General features: G+C 48.3%; 1 protein-coding gene across 1 annotated transcript in view; it reads left to right on the top strand.

Annotated features, from left to right (window-relative positions):
* The first annotated feature begins 1568 nt into the window (after positions 1 to 1568).
* The window catches only part of WWC1 (WW and C2 domain containing 1), a 72594-nt gene continuing 51351 nt past the window's right edge, over positions 1569 to 22811 (top strand). The window contains exon 1 of the mRNA XM_086470817.1: positions 1569 to 1687. Within this exon, the coding sequence (XP_086326943.1) occupies positions 1569 to 1687 (119 nt within the window). The remainder of the gene's footprint in view (positions 1688 to 22811) is intronic.

Here is a 22811-nt window from a genome sequence, read left to right as displayed (position 1 = left end):
GATCCCCGCTCCATTCTGCTGGTTCAATAGCTGGAGCTCCACAGAACTGCTTGCTTCCCCCTACCCTTGACAGCAGGAACCTGGCGTCGGCTGGTGCTCCCTGGGGAAAACGCTCCCTCACGTGAAACTCCCCTCACCGCCACGCTGTGCAGGTCACCTGCGTCAGCTCGGGGCCGGATCGCGTGCCATTGCGCGAGCTTTCATGGTGGCAGTGGGTCACGGGCAGGCCGTTCCGGCCTGAATTCCTGAGGTCTGGGGACAGAAAGCTGGGGAGGTGTCGAGGGGATTGATGCACGGACTCCGGTCTGATGGATCGAAGACTTTTTATTGTCGGCCAACTCCTCTTCTATACCTGACCTTTGGCCGGTTCACGTTAGCAAAACTTTAGGCCTCAGGCTAAGCCTGAACCACGGTGCCCGCAGGGAGGGCGCGTCCCCATCGCTCCTGCCAGGCCGCACTGTGGCTCAGGCGCTGGCACCACCGGAGCCGCGGCAGCAGCTGCTCCGGGAAGGTGACGGCCCAGGCCGTGCGGGCACCGTCACCCGCCCTCTGGCCTACGGCGTGTGCCAGGGACGTTCCCGTGCTGGCCCAGCTCGTGTTTATAACCCTGCCTGCCGGGGGTGGCCCCGCTGCAGCTGCACACCCGGCAGCAAAGGGCTTTCACTCCTGAGGCCACACAAAGGGGGGAGTCACCAGTGTCACCCCGCGGAGACCCGCGTGGGCAGCGCCTCGACTCTCCGCTTGCAGCCGGCAAAGGCGGCCTGGAGCGGCAGCACCGGCGGGGAGCCCGGCCGCCGCGCTGTGGGGGCAGCCGCGGCCCGGGGCGGGCCAGGGCCCCCTCATCGCCCGAGAGGTGGCCTCCAGCTCGGGGAAGTGTTTATGGGCTGTCGGCACGGCGCAGCCCCCGGTCCGCGTTTTCGCACTGCACTGGCCTCCGAGCGCCAGGGTACCGGCGCTCCCCGGCCCGGGCACCCCGGTGCCACCACCGCCAGCACCCCCCGCCGGGCCGCTCCCGCCCGCGGCACGCCGCCCCCCGCCGCAGGTGCCCCCCCGCTCCCCGCCGGCAGGGGGCGCTCCCGTGCGCGCGGCGACGGGGAGGGCGGGGCCTTTAAGAACCGGTGTCCCCCGCCCGGGGCGCCGGTGGTGGGAGGGGCGGGGCGGGGCGGGGCCGAGGGGGCGGGGCCGCCCCGGGACTCGCTGGGCCGCCGCCGCTGGCGGAGCAGGAAATGGAGGCGTGAGGGGCCGGGCGGGCCGGGGCTTCCCGCGCCGCAGGGCTGACCGTGGGCTCGCCCGCCGCCCTCCCCGGACCGCCCCTGCCGCGGCGCGGGGCCGGGCGCCTCGGCCCGCCTCAGCCGGCTCTGCGCCCCGCCCCCGCCGCGGGGCCGGCATGTGAGGGTGCCCGGCGGCGGCGCCTCCCTGCGCGGCTGGGCCGGCGCGGCCCCCGCACCGCTCCTCGCTGCCCGCGGGAGGGGAGGCCCGGCCCGGCCCTGCCCCGGGGCCGGCCCCCGCCGCCGCCGCCGCCCCGGAGCGGAGCGGTGGATGGGGCAGCGCGGCCGGCGGTGGGGACGATGCCGCGGAAGGAGCTGCCGCTGCCCGAGGGCTGGGAGGAGGCGCGGGACTACGACGGGAAGGTGTACTACATCGACCACGGCAGCCGCACCACCAGCTGGGTCGACCCCCGCGACAGGTGGGCGGCGGCGGCGGCGAGGGCGGGCGGGCAGGGCGGGGGTCGCCGCTCCGAGGCTCTCCGCTCCCCTTCCCGGGGGGCCGGGGGACACCCGCGGTCAGAGGTGTGCCTGCCGCCCGCCGGAGCCCTGGCGCGGCTCCTCGGCGCCTCCTCTCCTGGCTCCCAAGTTGCCCGGTGGGTAACTGCAGCCGTCCCTCGGCTCCGGGAGAGGAGGGCAGGGCAGGGCAGGATGGTCGCTTCGTTACCCGCGGCCCGGGCAGGGCACTGGGCGCCCGCCTGCCGCTCGGGCGGCGGGGGATGGAAGGAGGTCAGCGAGGGTTTTGGTGGTGTTTTGTTCTCTCGTCTTCCTGCCCACCTCCGTTCCCTCCCCGGCCGCCTTGCAGGTCCGCCCTGCGCGCTGCCCGTAGCGCAGCTGGCATCGGCGCTGCCATCGGAGCGGCGGCGGGGGTGGGGAGCCCGCCTGGCTCACCCCGCGGGAGCGGCGGAGGCTCCGCGGGGTAGGGCCGGACTGACAAAGTGGGGTGGAGAGGGGTCGGTGGGTCGTAGCCTGCATCGTGGCCCACCTCTGTGGCCTTGGCGAGCGGGGTGATGACAGAGGACAGCGACTTCAGGGTGTGTTCCTGATCGCCCCTGTCTGCCTCCTGCTTCCCAGCAGTCTCCTCTTGCACCTACTTGCTCCGAGGAGCTCTTTCACTGTATTGCTCACTTTAAAAACTAAGAGAAGCAGAGAACAGTGTGCTGTTCAAGACCCAGGTCACTTTCCAAGCAGTGCTCTGTCTTAGCATGTTCTGGTCCCGTGCTTGAGGCAGTTACAGTAAGCCAGTGTACGGTAGCTCAAGCATGCAGGATCGCTGTTGAAATCACAGGTTTCTAAATTTCACATTTAACGCTCTGTTAGCTGAAGTTCCTGGTCACAGCAACTCACAAAACTGCCTTAATGAGCTGGAAATTCCAACAGTCTGAAGTTTGTTGTCAATCAATTTTACACACTTCCCCCATCTGACAGTGAGTGTTCCCCTCGTCACAGGGCAGCTAGGGTAACTTCTGAGTTTGTGTTCTTTTCTTCCCCGTGCCCCAGCAGTCAGTTCCTTGAAGGGGCTTCCCTTGTTGGTGGGATGTCAGTACTTCGCCTTCTCTCCAGTTCTACTTCGATGTTTTTTTGTTAAGCATGGAAGTGAATGATTGTCCGATTTTACAAGATTTCAAGGAGTGTTCTGCATTCCAGGAATAATCCTTGTGTGTACTGTACACAAAAGTAACCTGCTGCCAGCTGAGAGGTTGGAACTTGTGTTGGGGCTTCTGTTTCAGTAATGTGGTTGAGAAGGGCTAGTAACACAATTGTTTCAAGGTGTGTTTTTTAACCTTCATAAAAGTCAATACAGGCTTAATTTAGGAATGCTTTCCTGGCATCTTTATTTTGTTACAGAGAATGAAGACAAATGAGAAATCTAATAGGCCTAATACTGGCTTATAAAAATTCTTACATGTCCTTGGTTAGTGAGTCAAAAATGACAGAAACGACTAAATGGGTACCTTGTTTATGCATGTGTACTGAGCTGTTGCAGGACCATTACCTACTCACCACTGTTAAAGGAGAATATTCAAACACATACTGATAACTCGTATCGCATGACCTATTTGTTGTGCACATAGGAATACACCTGAATACACATGGCCCTGACAAGCTTTGCATCTGAGTCATCTTCCAGCAGTGCTACCAAGAAAACAAGCTGTATTGGACACTCCCCCTGAAAATCCTCAAGGTTTTGAAGAGTTTATTGGTCCAACACTAGAACGGCTATGTGACACAAAACTTGCCCATCACCTGGGGGACCATGTGCTTGTATGAGCTGAAACCCTGCTCTGACATACAGGAAAGAAGTTTCTGTTCCAACCAGTTACTGCTGTCTGTGAAAACCAGCTGATGATCAGCTCGAGTCATAAGATAACTACATCCTGCAGTACTGAGCTTGGATTTACACACTGATCATATAACTTTATCAGTGTATTTTACGTTTAAATGTTTGTAAGCCTACAAGTCATCTTTAAAACTGCTGCAGCTGAGAGGTTGGTTTGTGTGTTTGCTACGGTGCTGGCTGTGGTGCGCTTACACAGCAAAAAGCAATAGGTACTGGGAAACATGGCTATAAAACTGCAAGTTTGAGGGATATGGAGGAAGATGTATGTGTTAGGGCTCACTCTGAACCCAGTTGTTTGTCAGTGGGACCATACCTTTGTAATACCTGACCGGTTTATTCAGGGAGCAACAACTGGTAGCTAAAGATGGGATGCACAAGTTTTTAAACCTTCCCTAAATCTTTCATTCTAGCTTAATTTAGTGGAAATAAGCATGAGCTGGGATACCATCTAGCTTCAGGGAATGGGCTTGCCCATTGGTTTTGTGCCAACAGTTGGCAACAGGTTTGCAGTCGTGCTGACCGAGGGTGGTTTAAAAGGCTGCTGGGGAAGCAGGCCTGGCCGTGGGCACACGGGGTGGTGTCGGCAGCAGGGAAGGGGAGGCAGGGGGTGTATGGTGGGACCTCAGTTGGTCTTTGACTGTATAAAATCAAAAGCAGGCCTGGTGGTTTTTCAGCTTTCATGTAACGTGTTACTGCAGATGGGCTGCTATTAAGAGAGGCCATTAGACTTTGCCGGTAGGAAGTCACTGGCACCCGGTGCCATCTCACTCTCCTGTAAAGCTGACTTGAGTGATGCTCAGATGCCTGAGATCTTAATTGAAGCAACTGCGTGTCAGAGCCCTTTTACCTCGTACCTTTTAGGGTATACTAGACATCAGGGCAGACCTGTGAAGTCTGTGGATGTTAGGCCGTATTGGGAAATCAGCTAAGGTTAAATAATCTGAAGAACTTTGTGACTTAACTGTTACTGTCCCTGTGGTATGGTGTAGCAGAAAAGAGACAAGGTACCTTGTAAGCAAGAATTGCTGGTTAAAAAGGTATAAGTTCTAGTGACCAGGTGAGGGGAAAAAAACCTCACTGTGTTTTTCCTTGTATAAAAGGAAGCTGAAGTAGATGACTTTTTTGTAGATTTGTTTGAAATTAGGTAATTCAGGACTTAGATACAGTGTAATGGGAGATCAAACCTTACTGAGCTAGTGGGACGAAGTTTGTCATTCCTAGTTTTAAAAGCAAGCATGATCTTTCAGGTATGCGCCAGTACATACCATTCAGTAAACATGCCAGAGACTTGTCCCAGTTGCTTTCTTAACACAGAGGGTGCGTCTGCACTGTGAACTGCTGTGCTGATGACCAAACACAAAATAAGAATGCTGTCTCAAAATGTTAGCACCAGCTGCTGCCTGTTCTTAAACATCAGTAGTGTGACTCGGAAGTTGCGCCACAGCGTGCCCTGAGTGAGATTTCTGCTTTCGTCAGACATGAGGGTTAGAGGTGGGTATCTGAGTTCTGGCAGGTGTGCTGTCCTTGGGTTCTTTATGCCAGGTTTAGGGAAACCTCTGCCAAGACAATAGGTTTTTTGCTTCTCCTTGCCTTTCAACCCAGAAGCTTCCTGACTGCGCTGAGGGCTTGGAGATGCCTGATAACCTGCCCCACTCTCCAATATTTGTGTTCTTGTACTCTTCCTACTGGCATGGTGGCGTGAGCAGTTTTTTCTAGGTTATTTTAGGTGGATGGAGTTGACTGAACTTCTTGTTTTACCCCAATCACTGGACTGCTGTTGAGAGTGAAAGGTAGTGAAATAGGAGCACTTGTAGCTTAGGTTTGGTAAAGCTGTTTGGTAAAACAGCAGCAGATGTTTTCAGTATTGGGAGGCAGCAGTGCCTCAGCTGATGGCCCTTCATTTCTTCGAGGAGTTGGAGACATTTATTAAATGAAAGCCCAGATTCTGCAGCTGCTCCCTGAAATCCCTTCCTACTCTGTGTGGAGGTTCTTCCAGTCTGAACCTCTAGAGCTTTGGTAAAGAGAATTAAGGAATAGGTTTGCCAAGGTTCAGAGCCAGTATGTGCCAATGTACGTGTTGTCTCATGTAGAAGAGTTGTGCATTTAAAATAGTTAGGGCCACCTATTTATTGAGGAAGATTCAGGTTTGAAGAGCCTGAAGAAAAGCTAAGATAGGCATGTCATATAGAAAGCACCATCATCTAGCCCTCTAGGTCTGCCTTCTAGTCTTGATGTGAAATACTGCAGAGTATTTTCTCTCCTCTGTGTTATTCTGATTTTGAAGCTTTTCATCCTTAGTCTGCTCTGCACACCTGGTCTCCAAAGTTCCTGTATTCAAGGTTTGGAAATGTGAACGTCATGCTAAAATTTCATATGTAACTGTCCACTACTTTCGGATTATTTGCCTAGAGCATAACTATAAGCACTGGAATAAAGCTAAATATAGCTAACTTCAATGTGTGAGTTCTCCAAAATAAAATGACTAGAAGAAGGGAAGGCAATGAAAAGCAGCAAGAATAAAAGGAGCTATGCTTTTCTGTAGATGAAACTCAGTAAGTTAAGAAGAAGAGAGAAAAATTCTCCAAGGTGGAGCATTTATCTTCTCTAGGTTTTTCTTTCATCGCTGGCAGCAGCATAGGTCACGCAGCTGAAGGCTGCTAGTTCGGTGCCTGCTATTGCATTTCTTTACTGATAGCTAGTCAAACACCCTGTCTTATGTATGTGAATCTGCTGCTTTCTCGTGCTTACATTCCCCAAAATAGCTGTTTATTTTATGAAGGACAGGCAGTTCACTGTGTGCCTATAGAAGCTGTTGATAACCATTTTCCATGAGTACAGAAGTGACTGACAGTCTTCATAGTCATCCAAGTGCCATCTTTGGGAACAGGTGTCTTAAGGTGTAGGACTTGTGCTGTTCTTGCATTTTTTTTTCCACAGTAAATGAAAATTATTTGGTTTATGTAAGTGCTAATATATAGGGAGACAAGAACAGCAAATAAGATTGTGACACTTGAAAGTTTTTTTAATATCAAGAATCTTCCCAGATGAAGTAATGCAGGCTGCACCTGTAACTGGAAAAAGTGGATTGGAGCTGAAATCATCAGTCCTCTTCAGTTATGAAAAATCAAACTTTATTGGTTTGGTCTTTTTTTTCCCTGAGACTCCTCAGACAAACCCTGTGGTAGGATGTATTGATCGCTTTGGAGACTGCAGGGACTGCCTTCAGAGACAGTGTGCTTCTTCACGTGTGTAAACTCGCTTTGAACAGGGGAGGGTACCTGGAAACAACAGGTATGGTGCTTTTAACAAGGACATCACTGCTAAAGGTGTGGTACGCAGACAAGTGTAGTGACAGAGGATGTTGGCAGTGACTTTAGAACTGCTGAAAGCATTATTTTATCTTGCTTCCCTATGGAACATGAAAAAAAATGTAAAATGTGAAGCTTTGTTCAGCTCAGCTTTTTAATGCATCTTGGGGAATTCTGAGTCTTAAAAGATCAGAATTGCTTTGGAATGAATCTCTGTAAATCACATTGTTTAGAAATACGTAGGTTGAGCTTCATCTTCTGCTTTGGCAAGGTCATCTTGCTCACAAGGTCAGTCCTTTAATTTTGCTTCAAAGACTGACGACTTGTGAAGTTAGTGACGCTGCCGTGGACTGGAAACTTATTTGGCGAGGGGATCAACAATTTCGCCCCCATGTAGGTCATGTATTGTCACATCAAAGTAGTTATCTTGATCACCAGTGGAATGGCAGAAAATTGGCAAGTAAACCCCAGAAGATGTGGGTATGGCAGGTGAGAGGTGGCTGCTGTGTTGCTCACCTGGGGCGGGTTCTTGGTCGTGTTGCTCACGGGGCACCTTAAGCTGCTGCTGCCAGCGTAAAATTCCGTATCAGTGCAGGGAGAGAGGTCCAGAAGCTGGTCTGGCTGAAAAATGTTATTTTACTGGCTGGGTTTATTTTACAGAAACAGTTGATCCAGTTTGTGAATGCTTGTGCAGAAACCTGTGCTGGCACAGCTAGGGCTGAGCGGGAGGCTAGGAGGTGTGGGAGTGGGGCTGGCTCTGGTGGCAACCGGGGAGTGCTGCTGAGGGTGCGCTTGTGAAACTGTCCCGAGGCACTTGACCTGGTCAGGCTCTCTGCCAGCCCAACCGAGGAGGTGTTTCCAGAGCTGGAGGTGCTTAGCTTTGCCCCATGATTTCTGACCAAGTTTTACAGGGAGAGTGGATTTTCACTTGCTGGCGCCCTGAAGAAACCAGGAGTGGGTAGGGCATCCCATAAAGGTGCACTTAGCACTGCTGTCTTCATAGCTAGCACAGTTATGGGAAGATGAGGTTGCAGCAAACTTTTCCATGTCTGAATCTGATTTGAATCTGATTCGAATTCCTCTAGCTTGTGCCAGAATATTTATGGGAAGACAGGGGAAGACTTGTCCAAAAAAGTTTAATGAAATAACCTGTACATAAAGAAGTGATATGTGCTAGGTGGCTGAGGGTGGTACTGTCACTGACCTGCCACACGGCCTTTTCAGACTGGGCTCTTATCTCAGTTACTGGAGGAATCTATTAGTAAATGATTGATTAATATTTTGTGCTCCTGAAGGTAACCGCACACTGCCAAGGCTAGCCTTGCCCTCTGCTCAGCATGCCGAGGAGCGTCCCCGCCCCGCAGCGCGTTCCTGCACGCGTTATGGAGGCTCTGCTGAATCTTGCTGTCTGCCGGGGTTGAAATGTTCTGGGCTTGACTTGACACTCGGATGTGTCAAGTGTGGGAGAACTTTGAGTCTTTCTCAAAGAAGGGGAGAGATCATACAGCTGGTTTGGGAAAGCCTTGCTGATGTTGTCCCTGTGCAGGGGCTGGCTGCCTGAACCTGGTGGCCTTGAGAGCCCCACCAGCAGGAAAAGTGTTAGCTGAAAAAATAAATGAATAAAGGGGGGGTGGCAGCAGCTAGGTGAAGTCAGGGGGAGGTATGTAACTGGTGCTACTACATACACATCTATGAGAGCTATGTAGATCGACCACTTCCTTGGAGAGAAATACTTTTCATGTTGGCTGGTTGCCATTCATGAGACCTGTTTAGTGAGGTTACGTGCTTTGCTTGTGGTAATGAAGACTTAGCTTTAACTGCTCAAATAAACCCCAGAGTTCTTGTTCACAGAGCCTAAGGTTACTGCTCCCCCCTCCCCTTTAAGCTACGTGCATAGATAATTGGCTGAACAAACAACAGACAAAACTGCTCCCAATAGAATAATAACTGCTTTTCACTGCCACTCATCCAGTCAAGTGACATCTGGAAGACTCTGGATAGTCACAGGAGGTTTGGTGTGTAACAGGAAGATGCAAAGAAGCCAAGTCGTACAGCTGTCAGTGTTCTCTGGTTTTTCATGCTTTTGGATGGGTTCTGCTGGCTTGGTTTGTTCTCTGTTTATGCTGGTACTTACGGCTTCCACCCCACAATGTTCTGCAACATAAGTACCCAACATATTTAAAAAGCAGATTAATTGCTTTCTCATTCTTATAGAGGTGCTGTGGGGATTAATTAGTTCTGACAAAGTGCTTTCTGGCTGGGATGTCAAGCTGATGTTTCAGGACTAATGGTATTGTTCAGTGAAACTATTTAGTTCTCCTCAAATGCCTAATCACTGTTTTAGAAGGATTTACTCTGTGGGGGAAAGCTTTATTGATTTAAAGCACGCAATAAACAGTATTGATTTCCAAGAGGCAGTCATTCATATTTGCTCTATGCAGAGTTGAGATGTAAGGTGGTCACATAACTATATTGAGCTAGAATGCAAGTGAAACTATTGCTTAAATGACCCCGCAACAACTTGCAAATTTCTCATACATGGCTTACAACTGCCTTAATAGCCTTGTACTCAGAACAAGGGCAGTCCCCTGCTAAGGAGAGGGCTCTCTGTTATTTCATCCTTCACAACCCTGCCACAGGGAGGATGGCCTGCAGAGGGACAGCAGTGGCCAAAATAATCTTCTGGACCCTTAGAGCAGCACAGGAAAACATAGGTAGCCCCAGGACTGCTCTATAAAGCTGTGCTGTGGATAACTTTGCAGTTAGTTTTGCTTATGCCAGGCACAACTTCTGATTTCATGACATGTGAGCCAGCTGAGCCTCTGCAGCTGCTAGAAGCCATGCTGGTGGCCCAGCTGTGCAGGCCATCCCCTTGCCCATGTAGCGTCCGAGCTATGCAGTGCACGAATTCTGCGGGACGTCCTTCGAGGGGCTCAGGCACCATGGGTTAGCAGCAGCAGTCTGTTGGACCGTGGCACCTAATCCCTGAGTCAATGGGAGGAGCCATCTCCCTGGCAGCTTCATCCTGGACACTTGAAGTTCTTGTAGTTGGACTGTTTGAAAGATTGAGTATGTTTTTGAGCTGCTTATCCAAATTACCTCAAAGGGGAATTTGAGTGGGGATGATAATAGAAAGTATTCGACTGTCACATGTGATGCAGCTCTGCAAATTATCCAGCGTGTTTCCTGTGAAGTATCTCGGGTTGGTGACCTGTCTTGGGTGGTGCTGGGTCAGTCAGCCTGATTCTGGCTACAGAGAAGCTCATAGTAACCCCTTTGGGAGGTGGAGTTTATCATACTCACTTGGTAGAATTGGCTTGCTCTGCAGCTGCTGAAATGCAGGGGGGTGTGTGGGTGGGAGTGGGGAAGCAGGCAGCACCCCAGGAATGGGGCAGCTGCTCTCGGCTGGCAGCGACTGGGCAGGCAGGTGACGGTGGGCTCCTTGTTGCCTGCATTGCCGTAGTCCACCTGGGTGTTCCATGGTGCTCTAAAGCTGAAACCTCTGCTCCCCCCAGTGCTGCTTTCCCTGAGGGGAATCTTCAGCCTGTCTTACTACCTGCTCCACAGGGCTCCTGTAGTTCACGGGGGTTTATTAGGATTTCTGAGGCAGCCTGTGTGTGCTGTGCTTCTGTGTCTTATGTCACTGATCTAGGAGATGTGACAGTTCTACTGCAGCAACAGTGTGCCCAGGGTAAGGTCCATGCTCAATTAGGGATGCTACTCTAGTTTTTAACAGCTGTTAGATTGTTGCAGTGCTCTTTAGACAGGCTTTTGCTGTTCAGACCGGACCTTTACTCAGAATGGTGCCACTTCTGTTCCTCAACATCTGATGTGACTTTGGTTCAGTTTTCTAGTTGCTGCTTATGACTTTTGCTGTTTTGGTGGGAAAAGAAGGGGCTCAGCTAGCCAAACACCTTCCTTCTTAGGTCTCTCTGTTGCTGCAGCAGCTTCTGTGTTCTTTTTAGGATTTTTCCAGATGCTCCCTATGACTAGTGGAGTGATGCTAATGATGCAGCTTCACTGACTGCAGTTGCTCTGAATGAATTCCTGTATAGTAGGAATGGAGACTTTTCTCAAGGGAGAACTTGATATGAAAGGGAAGTATTTTTAAGATAAAATGGTAAGTCTTGTCTAAATTAGGATGACCTGTACTGTATGTAGCGTTCCACATGAGCTTTTCATATTGAATTGTGATTGGAAAAAAAAACCTAATGAAAAATCCTTAACATGAATAACACCTTTGTATTGCAGAGTTTTGGCATAGTTCAACTTGAAATCAAATCAGCACTCTGAACAGACTTCTTTGTTGAAGCATGTATGTGGTGATGCTCGTGTGTATTTGATTAGCGGTGTGTGTTAACCCTGCAGAGAATAGGGAGGTTAAACTCTTCTGTTCAGTATATTATTCAACATTTCTCAACATCTGATCTCTCCCCACTTCAGTTGTCAGTTCACCCACTTGTTTAGATTTTTCTGAAATTCCTTCAAGTTATCTCTACATCCAGCTAACCTAAATAGCTTGTCAGCCAGCAAGGCAGTGAGCCAGACTTGCAATTTGTCTTCTGTTATGTCGTTAGTAAGTATTTCACACTGCAAGATCTAAGCGTAAAAGTTAAATAGATGGGACACTGAGTATTTAATTCTTATGTGGACACATACCTGGAAGGCTTTAGGCTGTTTAACAGCTAGTTCTCAAAAAGTAAGTTTTCCAATATTCTAGACCTAGGCAGATTTGTCTGGTAAAGAGATCTCCTTACAGTCCTCGGTGAGTATTACTCTGTCTTATTTTAACCTATACATGCAGAAAAGTGAAATGTCATGGCTGCTACCATGTCCCATGGCTTTCTGTGGCACCGAGGTTTTGCAAGATATCTTAGACTTCCTAACTTTCCTCTTTTTTGCTTTTTGAATTTGAATGTAGAAGCTTCCAGATCTAACTTAAATCCAGTCTGTCAAATATCAGTGTGATATCTTTTCAGTTGAGATGGTCTATAATTCTGGATGAAAGTAGGTGTATTGTCATATGTCACGTTAATTATTCATAGACTGTTGCATGGCATTGCTAGTTTCTCATGCAACTGGCTCACTAGTAATTCAATTTAGAAGGTATCTGCCATCAAGGTCTTTGCTTGAAGGGAAGCATAACCTGAATGTAAATACTTTCTTAAGGCACATGTTGCTTGCTTGCCAGATCTCTTATATTCCTTGGACACTACTCCTCACTTCCTTTCTAAGATTTCTTTTTAGGAGGAGAATCTGTGGGTGGAAAGGAAGAGTATGTGGCTGAGGAACCTGGCTTGGTCATTTGCAAAAGGGTTGCATGGATGAAAATGACAGTTTGCAAAGACAAATTTGCAGCTGAACTGGTCATACAGAGTCCTCCACTTGGGCTTGTTTTCACACATCCTTTGTAAATGCCATTGTTATCCCTAAAGCAAATGTTCTGTGTTGAGTTTTCTCATCTTTATTCTCTATTTGTCCAGTAGTCTGTAGCTAATACCCCATAGTGCTTCCTGGTTAATTTTCTATCTGCTTCCCAGAGACAGGCTCCTGCAGTTTTGGATGGCACTTCTGACAAGCTGTGTTGCATCTTCAGTAGCTTGGATGGGCCGGTGGTCCTTTCTAGTGTAGTCACTATGGGTTTTGAGTTGGGTGCTGTGGTGGTTCTTCTTCCCCATGAGAAGAAGGTCCCTCGATTACAGGAAGACGACATGACAGCAGCTGAACGTGCCGTCGTTCACAGCCTGGTTTAGACGTGTGAACAGACAGTGACTGTTTGTGGGTGGGAGGACTTGGTCTTGTGTCAGGCCATGTCCCATTGTGTCTCTGTGGCTGCTGCCAGAGCCCTTGTGCTCTCTACTGCAAGGCAGCAAGATGGGGGCTGGGACTCCACACGGCTGCTCCTGTTTTCTGAACAGAGCCAAGTGACACCAGGTCCTTGAGAGAAGGCGGCAGCTGGTGCCGTTAACTCCTCGGTGTTTAGGGTTTTGCTGTGTAGTAACAAAAATGAGAACAGTCCAAGTGGAAATTCGTACCTGTAATAGTTCTACTTGGGAATCTACTTGTGACACTTGCTTCTGACGGAGTGCTGCATGTTGTTAAGTGTTTCTTTGTGATCAGATTTATTACAGAATAGTTTTGCAATGAAATAACCTGAACTAAGTAAGGTTTTAACAATGACCTTTAAAGGCTTTATTGTTTGAATTGCTTCTCTGGAGTAGTTAGGCAGATGTGTGGCAACACCTCCCCGAGTGACAGTAGTGCCTCTTACCAAATACAGTGTTGAAGACAAGCTGAAATGCTGCTTTGATCCAGCTGCTTCGTGGCCAGCCTCGATACCCGATGACAGGTGTAGGGAATAATGGAGTTATGTCAGTATGAATTAAGGATTTTACAAGAAGAGTTTTATGTTACGTCCTGCATGCTTACGGAGGATTTACTTCCCCTGTGGCTAGTGTCTTTGCAGTTGAAGGCAAGCTGTTGACCTGTCATTTCATGTTTCCAGCTCTGATGCTCAGAGCACTCCTTTTTCCAGTGATTGTTGCTTCTACTTTTTCCTCTTATAAGCTGTATAACACTGTTGCTTATTTCTCTTATGGCCATGCTTACAGGGTCTTTAAAGCCTTTCATAAAGTAAGCATTTTGCCTGATGGGAGAAGGAGGTTTACAGAGTTTTTTAAAAAAGCAAGAAATATACCGCAGATAATAGATTCCAAAAATGCAGATTTGTTTAAGCAATTCCTTAAAAAGAAGGCAGGGAGGAAGGAATTGAAGATTAAAACCTGTGTTTATATACATGTAGAAGCTGGAGGCAAAGGAATCCATTCATAAATATACAATAGGATTTATGTCATGGTGAGAAGTGCTACATGCATATTCATGTGTAATTTGCAAATCCTTTAGCGATTAAATACTTTACTCCAAACTCTAGAGCTAAATAACCGTCTTGTTGAAATGAGATGTCCAAAGGCTCTAATGCTGCTTCAGTGGAAGGAAAAGCTGGGTGGTGTAATAGATCTGATACTGTAATTTTCACTTTATTAGAAGATTTTTGGTGTGCTTTGGGCATTATTTTATTAGGATAATCAGTAAGTCTTGGACAAAACATGTGAAGCATAGACTTGCAAGAATATTGTAGAGCATATCATGCTAAGAAGAGCAAATAGACTTGGAAACTTGTTAGGATGTTTTTCTCAACTGATTTTAGTGTCAGATACCTTTGTCTAAACTTTCGTGTCCTGTAGGTAACGAAGGAGGCAGATGAGTAATAGAGCTTGGAGTGCCAGTGTCTGAAAGGAGCCTTTGTACAAGTGAAGAGAATCACCTTTAAAGGATGTAGCCTCAGTTCTTCATATAACACTAAAAAAATGGTTATGAATGCACTGTTGCTGATGCTTCTCATTTTCAAAAGCTTTAAAGTATTATAGACAAAGTATACACCTCCCAACATCATGAATGGGGAAAACCACTGCTATAGACTGTTTCCTGCAGCTTGGGTTGTTACGGCCGGTGAATGCTCTGTGACAGTGCAGAGTTTCTGGGCAGGGTGGGGTGATGCGACTGGCTTAGCTTGCCCTTCAGTCATCGGACTAAATGATACTCTGCTAATGGGACAGCAACTGACAGGCATCCTGCTGAAAAAACAGAGTTCAGCGTGTGCCTCTAATACTACTGTGATAAGATACGGTTGGGACTTGTCAGGCGGTTGTGTTAGGTGCTCCATGCCCGTCCTCACTTTCTGTGGGATCCTTTCGCAGCTGAAAGTAGCAGGGCTGTGTCCTGTCTAGACTGCCCAGCTGCGTTGCTTGTGCAGCAGGCTGATGCCAGATAGCATTGGACTTCTGCGATGGCAGGTGTTTCTGTATTGCCATGCTCGCTTACTGAAGAACCACATTTTGGGGAGGGATTAAAGTTGTGCTCAGTTGTTAAAACTGGACCTAGACATGTTCAGTTACGTCAACCTAAATTCCCTGTTTACCGTTTGGGAAAGCTGTGGTTTATTCTTGTGTCTGGACCATCACAAAGTGCTGCTACTGCATTCTTTCCTGGTGTTCCTGATGGCTTATTTTGGAATTGCTCCTTTTTGTAGCTTTATGAGCCCTTTCTCCTTTATGCATCAGTTTTGCATTGGGAGGAATGTAAAGTACCTCCACGCTGGAAGGGAAAAGCCAGCAAAGTTCTTGTGTTCTTTCCTCCCCACTGAGGTTAGTCCCTCTTTGAAAGTTGTGTTGTTTGATTTAGCTTTCCTGCTCCTGCTTTGTAACAGCCCACTTCTGGGATGCTTTAATTCACCTGAACAAGAAAGCAGGGCAATGCACTCAATTCACTAAGGACTAGATATGCATTTTTCTGGCTGGCACAGGTGTAACAAATTGCCCTTTTATTCCTGTTTACTTGTTTTTTGTCGTTCGGTCACAGGTAGGTTCTGCTCCTTGGTGATCAGAGAGGAGCCCTGGATTCCCTGTTGCTGTCTTGTGTTGTGATCAGGGAGGCATGTAGCAGAGGTGATGTCCCTTTGGTGCTTAGGGACTCTGCTGTACAAAGCTGTACTTTGGCAGATTTGAAATAATGTTTCCAGGTAACTGTGAAAAGTTGTTGCTTTTACAATGAGCCCTGAGAATTTGTCATCATCTGCCATCTCAGAGCATCAGTGTGTCTAAGCTGGTGGCTGGTCATATAAGGGGATGAAAATGCAGCACTGGGTACTTGGAGGATATGAATCGGTTTAGAAAGGACAAAATTGGGGTAAGCAAACCCAGTCCTCCTTGAACTGGTCCCTGAGCGGTTGACTTCTTGACTTTATATGGTGGACAGTTTGCCCATTAGTTGTGGCTGGAGTGCATCATTTAATCTTGCCCTCTTGTGCTGTTCAAGTGCAGACAGGGGAATGGCTGATGTTTGAGACATGATGTTTCTGAGTACTGTGAGGCTGCATGAGCTGGTTTTATACCAATGTTTTGTATTATATGTTATTGAGGAAAAATAGAAGGGATTAATTTATTAACAAACCTCACTTTTTAAATGGACGCTGCTCAGGTCGAGGCTGGATGGGATGTGAATTTGATGTCCCCCCACCCCATTTTAGTAACTATAAGTGATTGCCTCTGGATCCATCTCAAAAGAGTGCAGTGAACCATTACTTACAGTGTAGTACACTTGCACGTTTGCTGATAGAAAGGGTAAAAAGCTTTGCCCTACATCTTGCCTGTGGCTGGAGTGCACCATTTAATCTTGCCCTCTTGCGCTGCTGGAGGCCTTGGGCTGAGCACAAGCCCCATTGGCAGGGCTGGAGCAGGCTGAGCAGCGGCCGAGCCTTTCTGCTGAGGCAGGTGGCTGTTCCTTCAGCCCCGGTGCCCATCAGGCTCCTCGCTAAGCTAGCTGGAACACAGAAAACTGCTCCCTCTCTTTCCGGGCACACTTTCTGCTGCTGCGGTAAGCTGAAATGGCCCGAGGACTGTCTTTTGCAGCAGTGACTTGCTGGGTGGGAGTGACCTTCCTGCAAAAGATGGTTCCCCTAGAAGTCATGGCTTGCTCCACAGCTGCAGTCGGTGCAGTTGTGCTGTGCTTGCCTGGCACTGTGGGTGGTGAGCATGGGTTCAGTGAGGCAGCCCTGTCACTTGTAGTTTGCCTTTCAGAGCAGACAGCTTAAATATCAGATTGATGCGTTCTCAGAGCTGTGCTGTGGGCTGTAATTCCATCTGCTGCTACACTGTGAAGGTGACACCTAAAAAGGTACGTGTTTCTTTCTGGATGTCCTCCCTGTATCTTCTGCATGCATAACTGGAGGCACCATTTTACTTGCATGTTGGCTTTGCTCAGCATGTGGTTGCTCAGGAGTCTCGCAAAACAGTCAATATTTTTCTCTGAAACGCTGTTAGAGAGAATTTCAATGTCATATTTCATTCATCCCAAGCACTGCAGTTTCTGCAATATCGCTGTCCTTTGTCTCCTCTGGTCTGGAACAGAAGAAGCATCTGTTTGTGCCATTGATTTGGCAATTATTAGAAGGACATTGAATAAAGGACATTATTAATGGAAAAGAGCTATGTTAAAAGACCTCTGCCAGTATGGTCTGTGTTTTTAATAGTTGTGCAGATTCATCACTGATTTTGGAACTTGATAGCAAGTTGGTTCTCTGGATCTGTCTGTAGGTTAGCTTAAAGGTACTGGACAAGGGCAATAAGAGTATTTTGTTTGCCAGAGAATTTCAGCTTGATCTTTGCAGATGAACTGAATTGTGGAAAATGATTTATTTAGCTGAGCTGATAGGGGTAAGTTAATATACATGTTGAGAATTATGCATTGAGGGTGTAGATCGGCATTTTTGAGTAGAAATGGAAAAAACCTGATAATACAATGAAACTATTTTCTGAAAAAAATTACTGACGTGGGAGTTGCATTTCATTCAGGTGCTGATGGTGAAGTAGTACTCAGATAAGCAGCAAATTTCGAACCTGTAAGCTCTCATGATGACTTGCTTAAGACCAGATTTACAGTACTATAAGACACAGCTTTGACTTAAAAAGATGGATGGAAATGAGTAGCTGAGATATTTTAGGTAGTTGCCTTGAGCAACAGTGATGTATTCTAACAGCTTCAGTAAGCTATAAACAAGCCACATCTGAGGCCAGATCAGGCAACTGATAATTTGCCCAGTGCCTGGCATAATTTGGTTGGAGAGCAGCACACATGGTATGTGCAGGTTGTACTCCTTGGTGTCTGCCCTGAGCTCACTTTCGGGGGGGGGGGGGGGTGTGCCTGCAGAGGTCTGGTTCCAGTAACACTTCCCACCTCCCCAGCTGCTTTAGTTTTACATGAAGTATCTTGCTAAAAACACTGGTTTTCACTGAGTAAAACTTAAAATGGGCTTTTACTCATTCAGCTGCCTCTTATCCTTTGGCAGCTATAAAGGCTATGAAAACTGATAGTGAAGGAGAAAAAATGTTGTTGAGGGATCTTGGAACAAAATAGTATTTTACACTGTCTGGAAAAAAAAACCCAGATTTTTCCTTATTTTTAGGTGGGTGGAAGAAGGGAAAACATGACTGAGGTAAGCTGGACAAGGATGTCTTTCTAACAATGTCAGCTATATAGGATTTGGATTATGCATAGAGAAGACTAGCTTTGAAGTAATTTGTTTTTCAGAACCTTGCTCTCTAAATTTCAAGGAAAGGTACTGTTTAAGGTAACGGGAGATGAGAACAACCTAAATGTAAAGAGACATCCTGTTCTGGAATTTGATCTCTTGGCATATGAGCATCTTGTGGAGGCATTAGCTTGGAAATCCAGTGGTGGTGATTCAAATAGTCAAATTTGTTAGTACTTTCTTGTGTGAGCAAGGTGGATGTATAAGAGTTGCACCCAGTAATTGAGTTGCTAATTAACTCAGCTCCTAAGCATAGCTTTTTGGAAAGTAATGCTGCCTCTTGTCCTGTTCCTCCTGGAAAGCAGGGTGTGCTCTGGCAGATGTCCCTGCTGACCTGGAGCATTTCATGCACCAGAAGAAAATCTCAGGAGTGAAATGTCTTATGCCTTAAAGCAGCTGCAGATCCTGTGACTCATTCGCTAGGCTGCTCTACAAGGTGAGCTTATTTTGTGAGGAGAGCATAGGGGTATCTACACCATCTTCTTTTCCTGGTTATACCCCCTGTCTTGAAAAATGAAAGAGAGAAGATAGCCTGTTACAGACAAGCAGCTGATGGGGCTTGATATGGCATAAAGAAAGATGTGATTTCCTACTGTACCTTGCTAGGTTTGTGTGGTCTCGGGGGGATTTTCAGAGCTTATTTTGACCAGCTCATATTTTCCAAGACAAACCTGAAACTCTCTATTAGTTAGTGCCTTCTGCCACTTCCCCTGACTTGCAGGGGAAAAAAAGTATGTGAAAAAGGGGGGTGGTTTGGCTTGGCTTATTATGAAGCCCCTAAATAACATGTGCCTTATGCACCAAATGCTTAAAATCCTTCTGTTTTGGAGTTCATGTTAAATAATCAGGCTAAATGGCAATACATAGAAGGTAAAAATGGAAAATCCAGTGCAGAGTATATCCCTTTGAAAGTATAGCATAAGGTTATAGGTGTATGGTTCCTTAGGATAGGGCTTTCCATAGGATGGAGCCATGCTATGGGGATGAAACCAATTGAATTGCAGGGGGTGGGAGAGCTCACCTGCAGTTAATATTGGATATTTGGAGATCTGGGAAGCTGAAGTGAAATCCTCAGCAGAAGAAATCCTTTTAAAAATAAGAAATGCTAGAATCCTCATATAATCCATGAAAAACACAGCTATTGCTCTCAGTTTTTACCTAAAAAGCACCCAAATGCTTTGTTAATGAGTACAGGAATAAAAGCAGAAGCTAACTGAAGTGCTGAGCAGAGGTAGGTCCCCTCTGCCTGCAGCCCCATGGTTCTGTGCTGTGCCACTGGGCGTTAGCCATGCCGGCCGGTCCGGGTGAGGACATGGGCAGCGACTGGAGGGGAGCCCCGGCCTGAGCTGCGGACCGGGGCTGCTGGGTGCCTCGCCTGGGGTGCCCTGGAGAGAGCTGTTGTGTGGCAGTCGATCTGCTTGAATTCAGTGGGAGCAAAATCAGGCGTTCGTAAATTAAGGCACAGTGGCCGAAGGGAAGAGATGGCATCTCTGACGTGCCGCAGCATTATCTGTCTGGCAGACACCTAGGACAGGGATCTCCATCTGGTGTGGGCTTGGCCGTCCAGGAGTGGCTGCTGCCATAGGAACCGAGGTCCCTGCCTGCGGGAGCGCCGGGGCCCTTCTGCTGGGATTAAACCCGGGACAGCCGCATTATGGCAGGCAGAGCCGCTGGCTCCGATGTTGAGCTCTTTGTCTTCACAACCCATCACCTGCGCTGCTGCTTTTCCCATGCTAATATCACTCTTACAGCTTCAGAATATGGCTTAAACATGATGCCGTACTCTGATTTCAGATGCTCGGAGTGGTAAAAAAGGGGAAGAGGTATTTTAAACGTCACTGGGGTCACACTCAGCCAGTCACTTTCGCAGGGCTCAGCTTTGTATTCAGATGCGCTGGCTGGCGAGCTGCAGACATTCCAGATACTTGTGTTCGTTTTGGCTGTATCCAGGCACGCACTCACAAAGAGCAAGATGCGTGCAGTGAAGTATAAATCCCATCCTCTAATGACTCAAAGCACTGTTGTGTGCGCATACATGCTTAACAGATTGTATAATTAGCTGGCTTTGTAAGGAGGCAGCATATATGATTCTTCAGTACTCATCTAGAAATCTTAGGTGGTGTCAGAAGTGTCTGTGGGTCCTTAAGCTTGTATCCATGCACCAGTGACTGCTGGGCAGAGGAGAGGGGGCTGCATCCCCTGTGCCCGCAGGAGTGGGGCTTCCCAGGCCTGGCACCGTCACCTCTGCCTTTCCCCTGAGCCCCGGGCTGGCAGGCAGCTCTTCCCCCTTGGCTGCCACTGCTGGGCTGGTTTGGCCGGCTGTTCTGTGGGTGTGGGGACAGGGTGATGGGGCTGTCCCCAAAGGCAGCCTCCACGCAGCGCCCTTGAAGACCGTCTCACCAGATCGTGTAGCCGTGCGCTTTAGCCTGCACAACGTGAGTTACGGCTAGAGCCTGTCTCTTGGTCCGTGAGTTTGATCAGGCTTTGCCCCAAGCTGCAACCTGTTTTCCTATGAAATATTTAATTCAGAAATGTTAATCCCGGAGGTCACAAGCCTCATTGCAGAGTTATCCTGACCCTGTAGCACAGGAACTGCTGGGCCTGCTGGCAAAGCAGCTGCTGCTGTGGTGCTGTGCCAGCTTGCTCTTGGGAGAAGGGTGTTGCTAACGCCAGGGAGCTGGCTGCGAGCGGGTGGGAAGGCTGGGGTTTACTGCCGGGGAGGAATGCGGCAGGTTGTGCTGGTGTCCGGGAGACGCGGAGGGCTGGGAACGCGCACCAGGGCCCGGGGCTGCGTGCTTGGGATTTCACTGGAGCCGGGGAGGAGCCGGCAGGGAAGCGAACATGACCTTGAAAATCCTTATCGAGATGAAAAGGTGCAGTCAGCGAGCACATTCCTCTCTGGCCACGCTGCGCACAGGGTGCTGCTGGGCTGGGCTGACAGCGAGCGCGGCGGCTGCACGGGGCTCCAGCCCACAGCTCCTTGTTCTTCAGGAGGTCGCTTCCCGCTGCACAGGGCTCCAGCAAGCAGCTCCTGTCCTTCTTCAGGAGATGACTTCCCGCCGTCAGCCCCACGGCAGGGCTGGTGTGATCGAAGGGTGTGCGTAAATCTAAGGGACCAGCTTCTAAAGTTGACCGTTTCTATGCACTTCATTTATAAGTAATAATGAGTCTGAAGGCAGTAGCAAGGCAAAGTCTGGCAGCTGTAGAAGATGGGCCACTCGAGAGGACCAGTTTTAATTATGATTCTATGGCAGATGAAGCTCATCTACGAGTTTGGTGCCCCGAAATCTGGTGAGCAGCCAGACAGCTCATCACCACCAGCAAGGAGGGTTGTGGTTTTCCCCAGTGCTGCTTCTGTTCGTGACACTCCTCTGTCGCTGGCATGCTATCGACTGCTGAGTCCCACTAACCCGACTGTAAATGCGCTTGGCAGAAAAGTCTGGGTACTCTTCGGTTGTGTTACTGAATGGAAGCAGTTTGTGGGAGGGCTTGGAGGGTGTGATGGGGAGAACAGAACTGCTGGGCTGGGAAGAGGAGCAAGGAGAGGGTGCGTAGGGTGGAAGGTGGGAGAGATGCTTTTTATGGGAGTGACAAACCATTAGCCTGGCTCAGTTGCGGATGGTTTTGTGCTGTGGATCTGACACAATTCTACCCCCCTCCGCTGTACTAGCTTGTGTCCTTGTACAGTCATGTGCTGATTCAGGTTAAGAAACTGCATTGCCTAGAAAGTGATATTTTTTTAAAATGCATTTTGGGTGCATTTAATCCTGAAGCATGTCCCAGGAAAGTGTTACGGTACAGATAAAGCAACGCTTGTAGTGCGAAAAAGAAATCAACACTTACTACTACGACTATGAATATGTGCTGCAAAATGGTAAATGCTGCATTCCTGAAGAAATCTAAGTATCCTTACAGCTTGACTGTGACTGTGGCACTTTTATTGCTGAAACTGTGCTGCGCTTTCAGGAGCAGATACTTGAAATTCATTGTATGTGTTTGTTGTTTTTTTTTTTTTTCTCTTGAATAGATAGAATAGGATAGAATAAAAACCTCCCGCTTTCTGCATGGCTATATGAACTCGTTCTTGTGTGTGGTTTTTGTTGGAGGAATTCAGGTGTTTGCCAGTGTCTTTCAGATAATTCCTTTCTAAATACGTAGAGCATTTGGGCAAAAACCTTGTCTTGGTCATCAAATTCAGATCCTTTTCTGTTTTAGAGGATCTAGACGGGTGCAAGGAATTTGGGTGTGTGCTAGTGATATTTGGAAGTATGGTTTTAGCTACTGTGGAATGATGTGACCTCTGCTTAGGGAAACAGAGCTTGACTCGTGCCTGCTGTCTGGGGCAATCCATTTGCTCTAGTATGTGAAGACTTGTCTCCCAGTTGAATGAGCTGAATTGACTTGCTGAGGAGTGCGATGAGAGTCTTGCCATCACCTCTGATGCTTGTGTGGAAGTAGTATTTGGTCCTGTTGAGTGGCAGAGCGTCAGGTTTGGTAGGCTGGCATGTGCTACGTCTAGCTGGGTTATAGAGAAGATGATGCGTGTCCATCGCCTGCTCCTGGGGAAAGCACAGGGTGGTGCGAACACAACATTTCTCTCAAAACTAGTGGACCTGCTAGCCAGCCTCTTTGTTGGTCTGAGCTTGATGCCATAACCCCGGGTTTCATTTGCCATGCGACTTGATTAAGAAAAATGTAGCGTCTTTGGTTTTTTACCTTTGACGTTATTCAGCTTGTAAGGCTGGAATGAA

Source organism: Leptosomus discolor, chromosome 10 (genome assembly GCF_034619465.1).
Source record: "Leptosomus discolor isolate bLepDis1 chromosome 10, bLepDis1.hap2, whole genome shotgun sequence".
In the NCBI taxonomy this organism is placed as follows: domain Eukaryota; kingdom Metazoa; phylum Chordata; class Aves; order Leptosomiformes; family Leptosomidae; genus Leptosomus; species Leptosomus discolor.
Note: the sequence above shows the minus strand (reverse complement) of the source record. Positions and strands in the feature narration are given on the sequence as shown.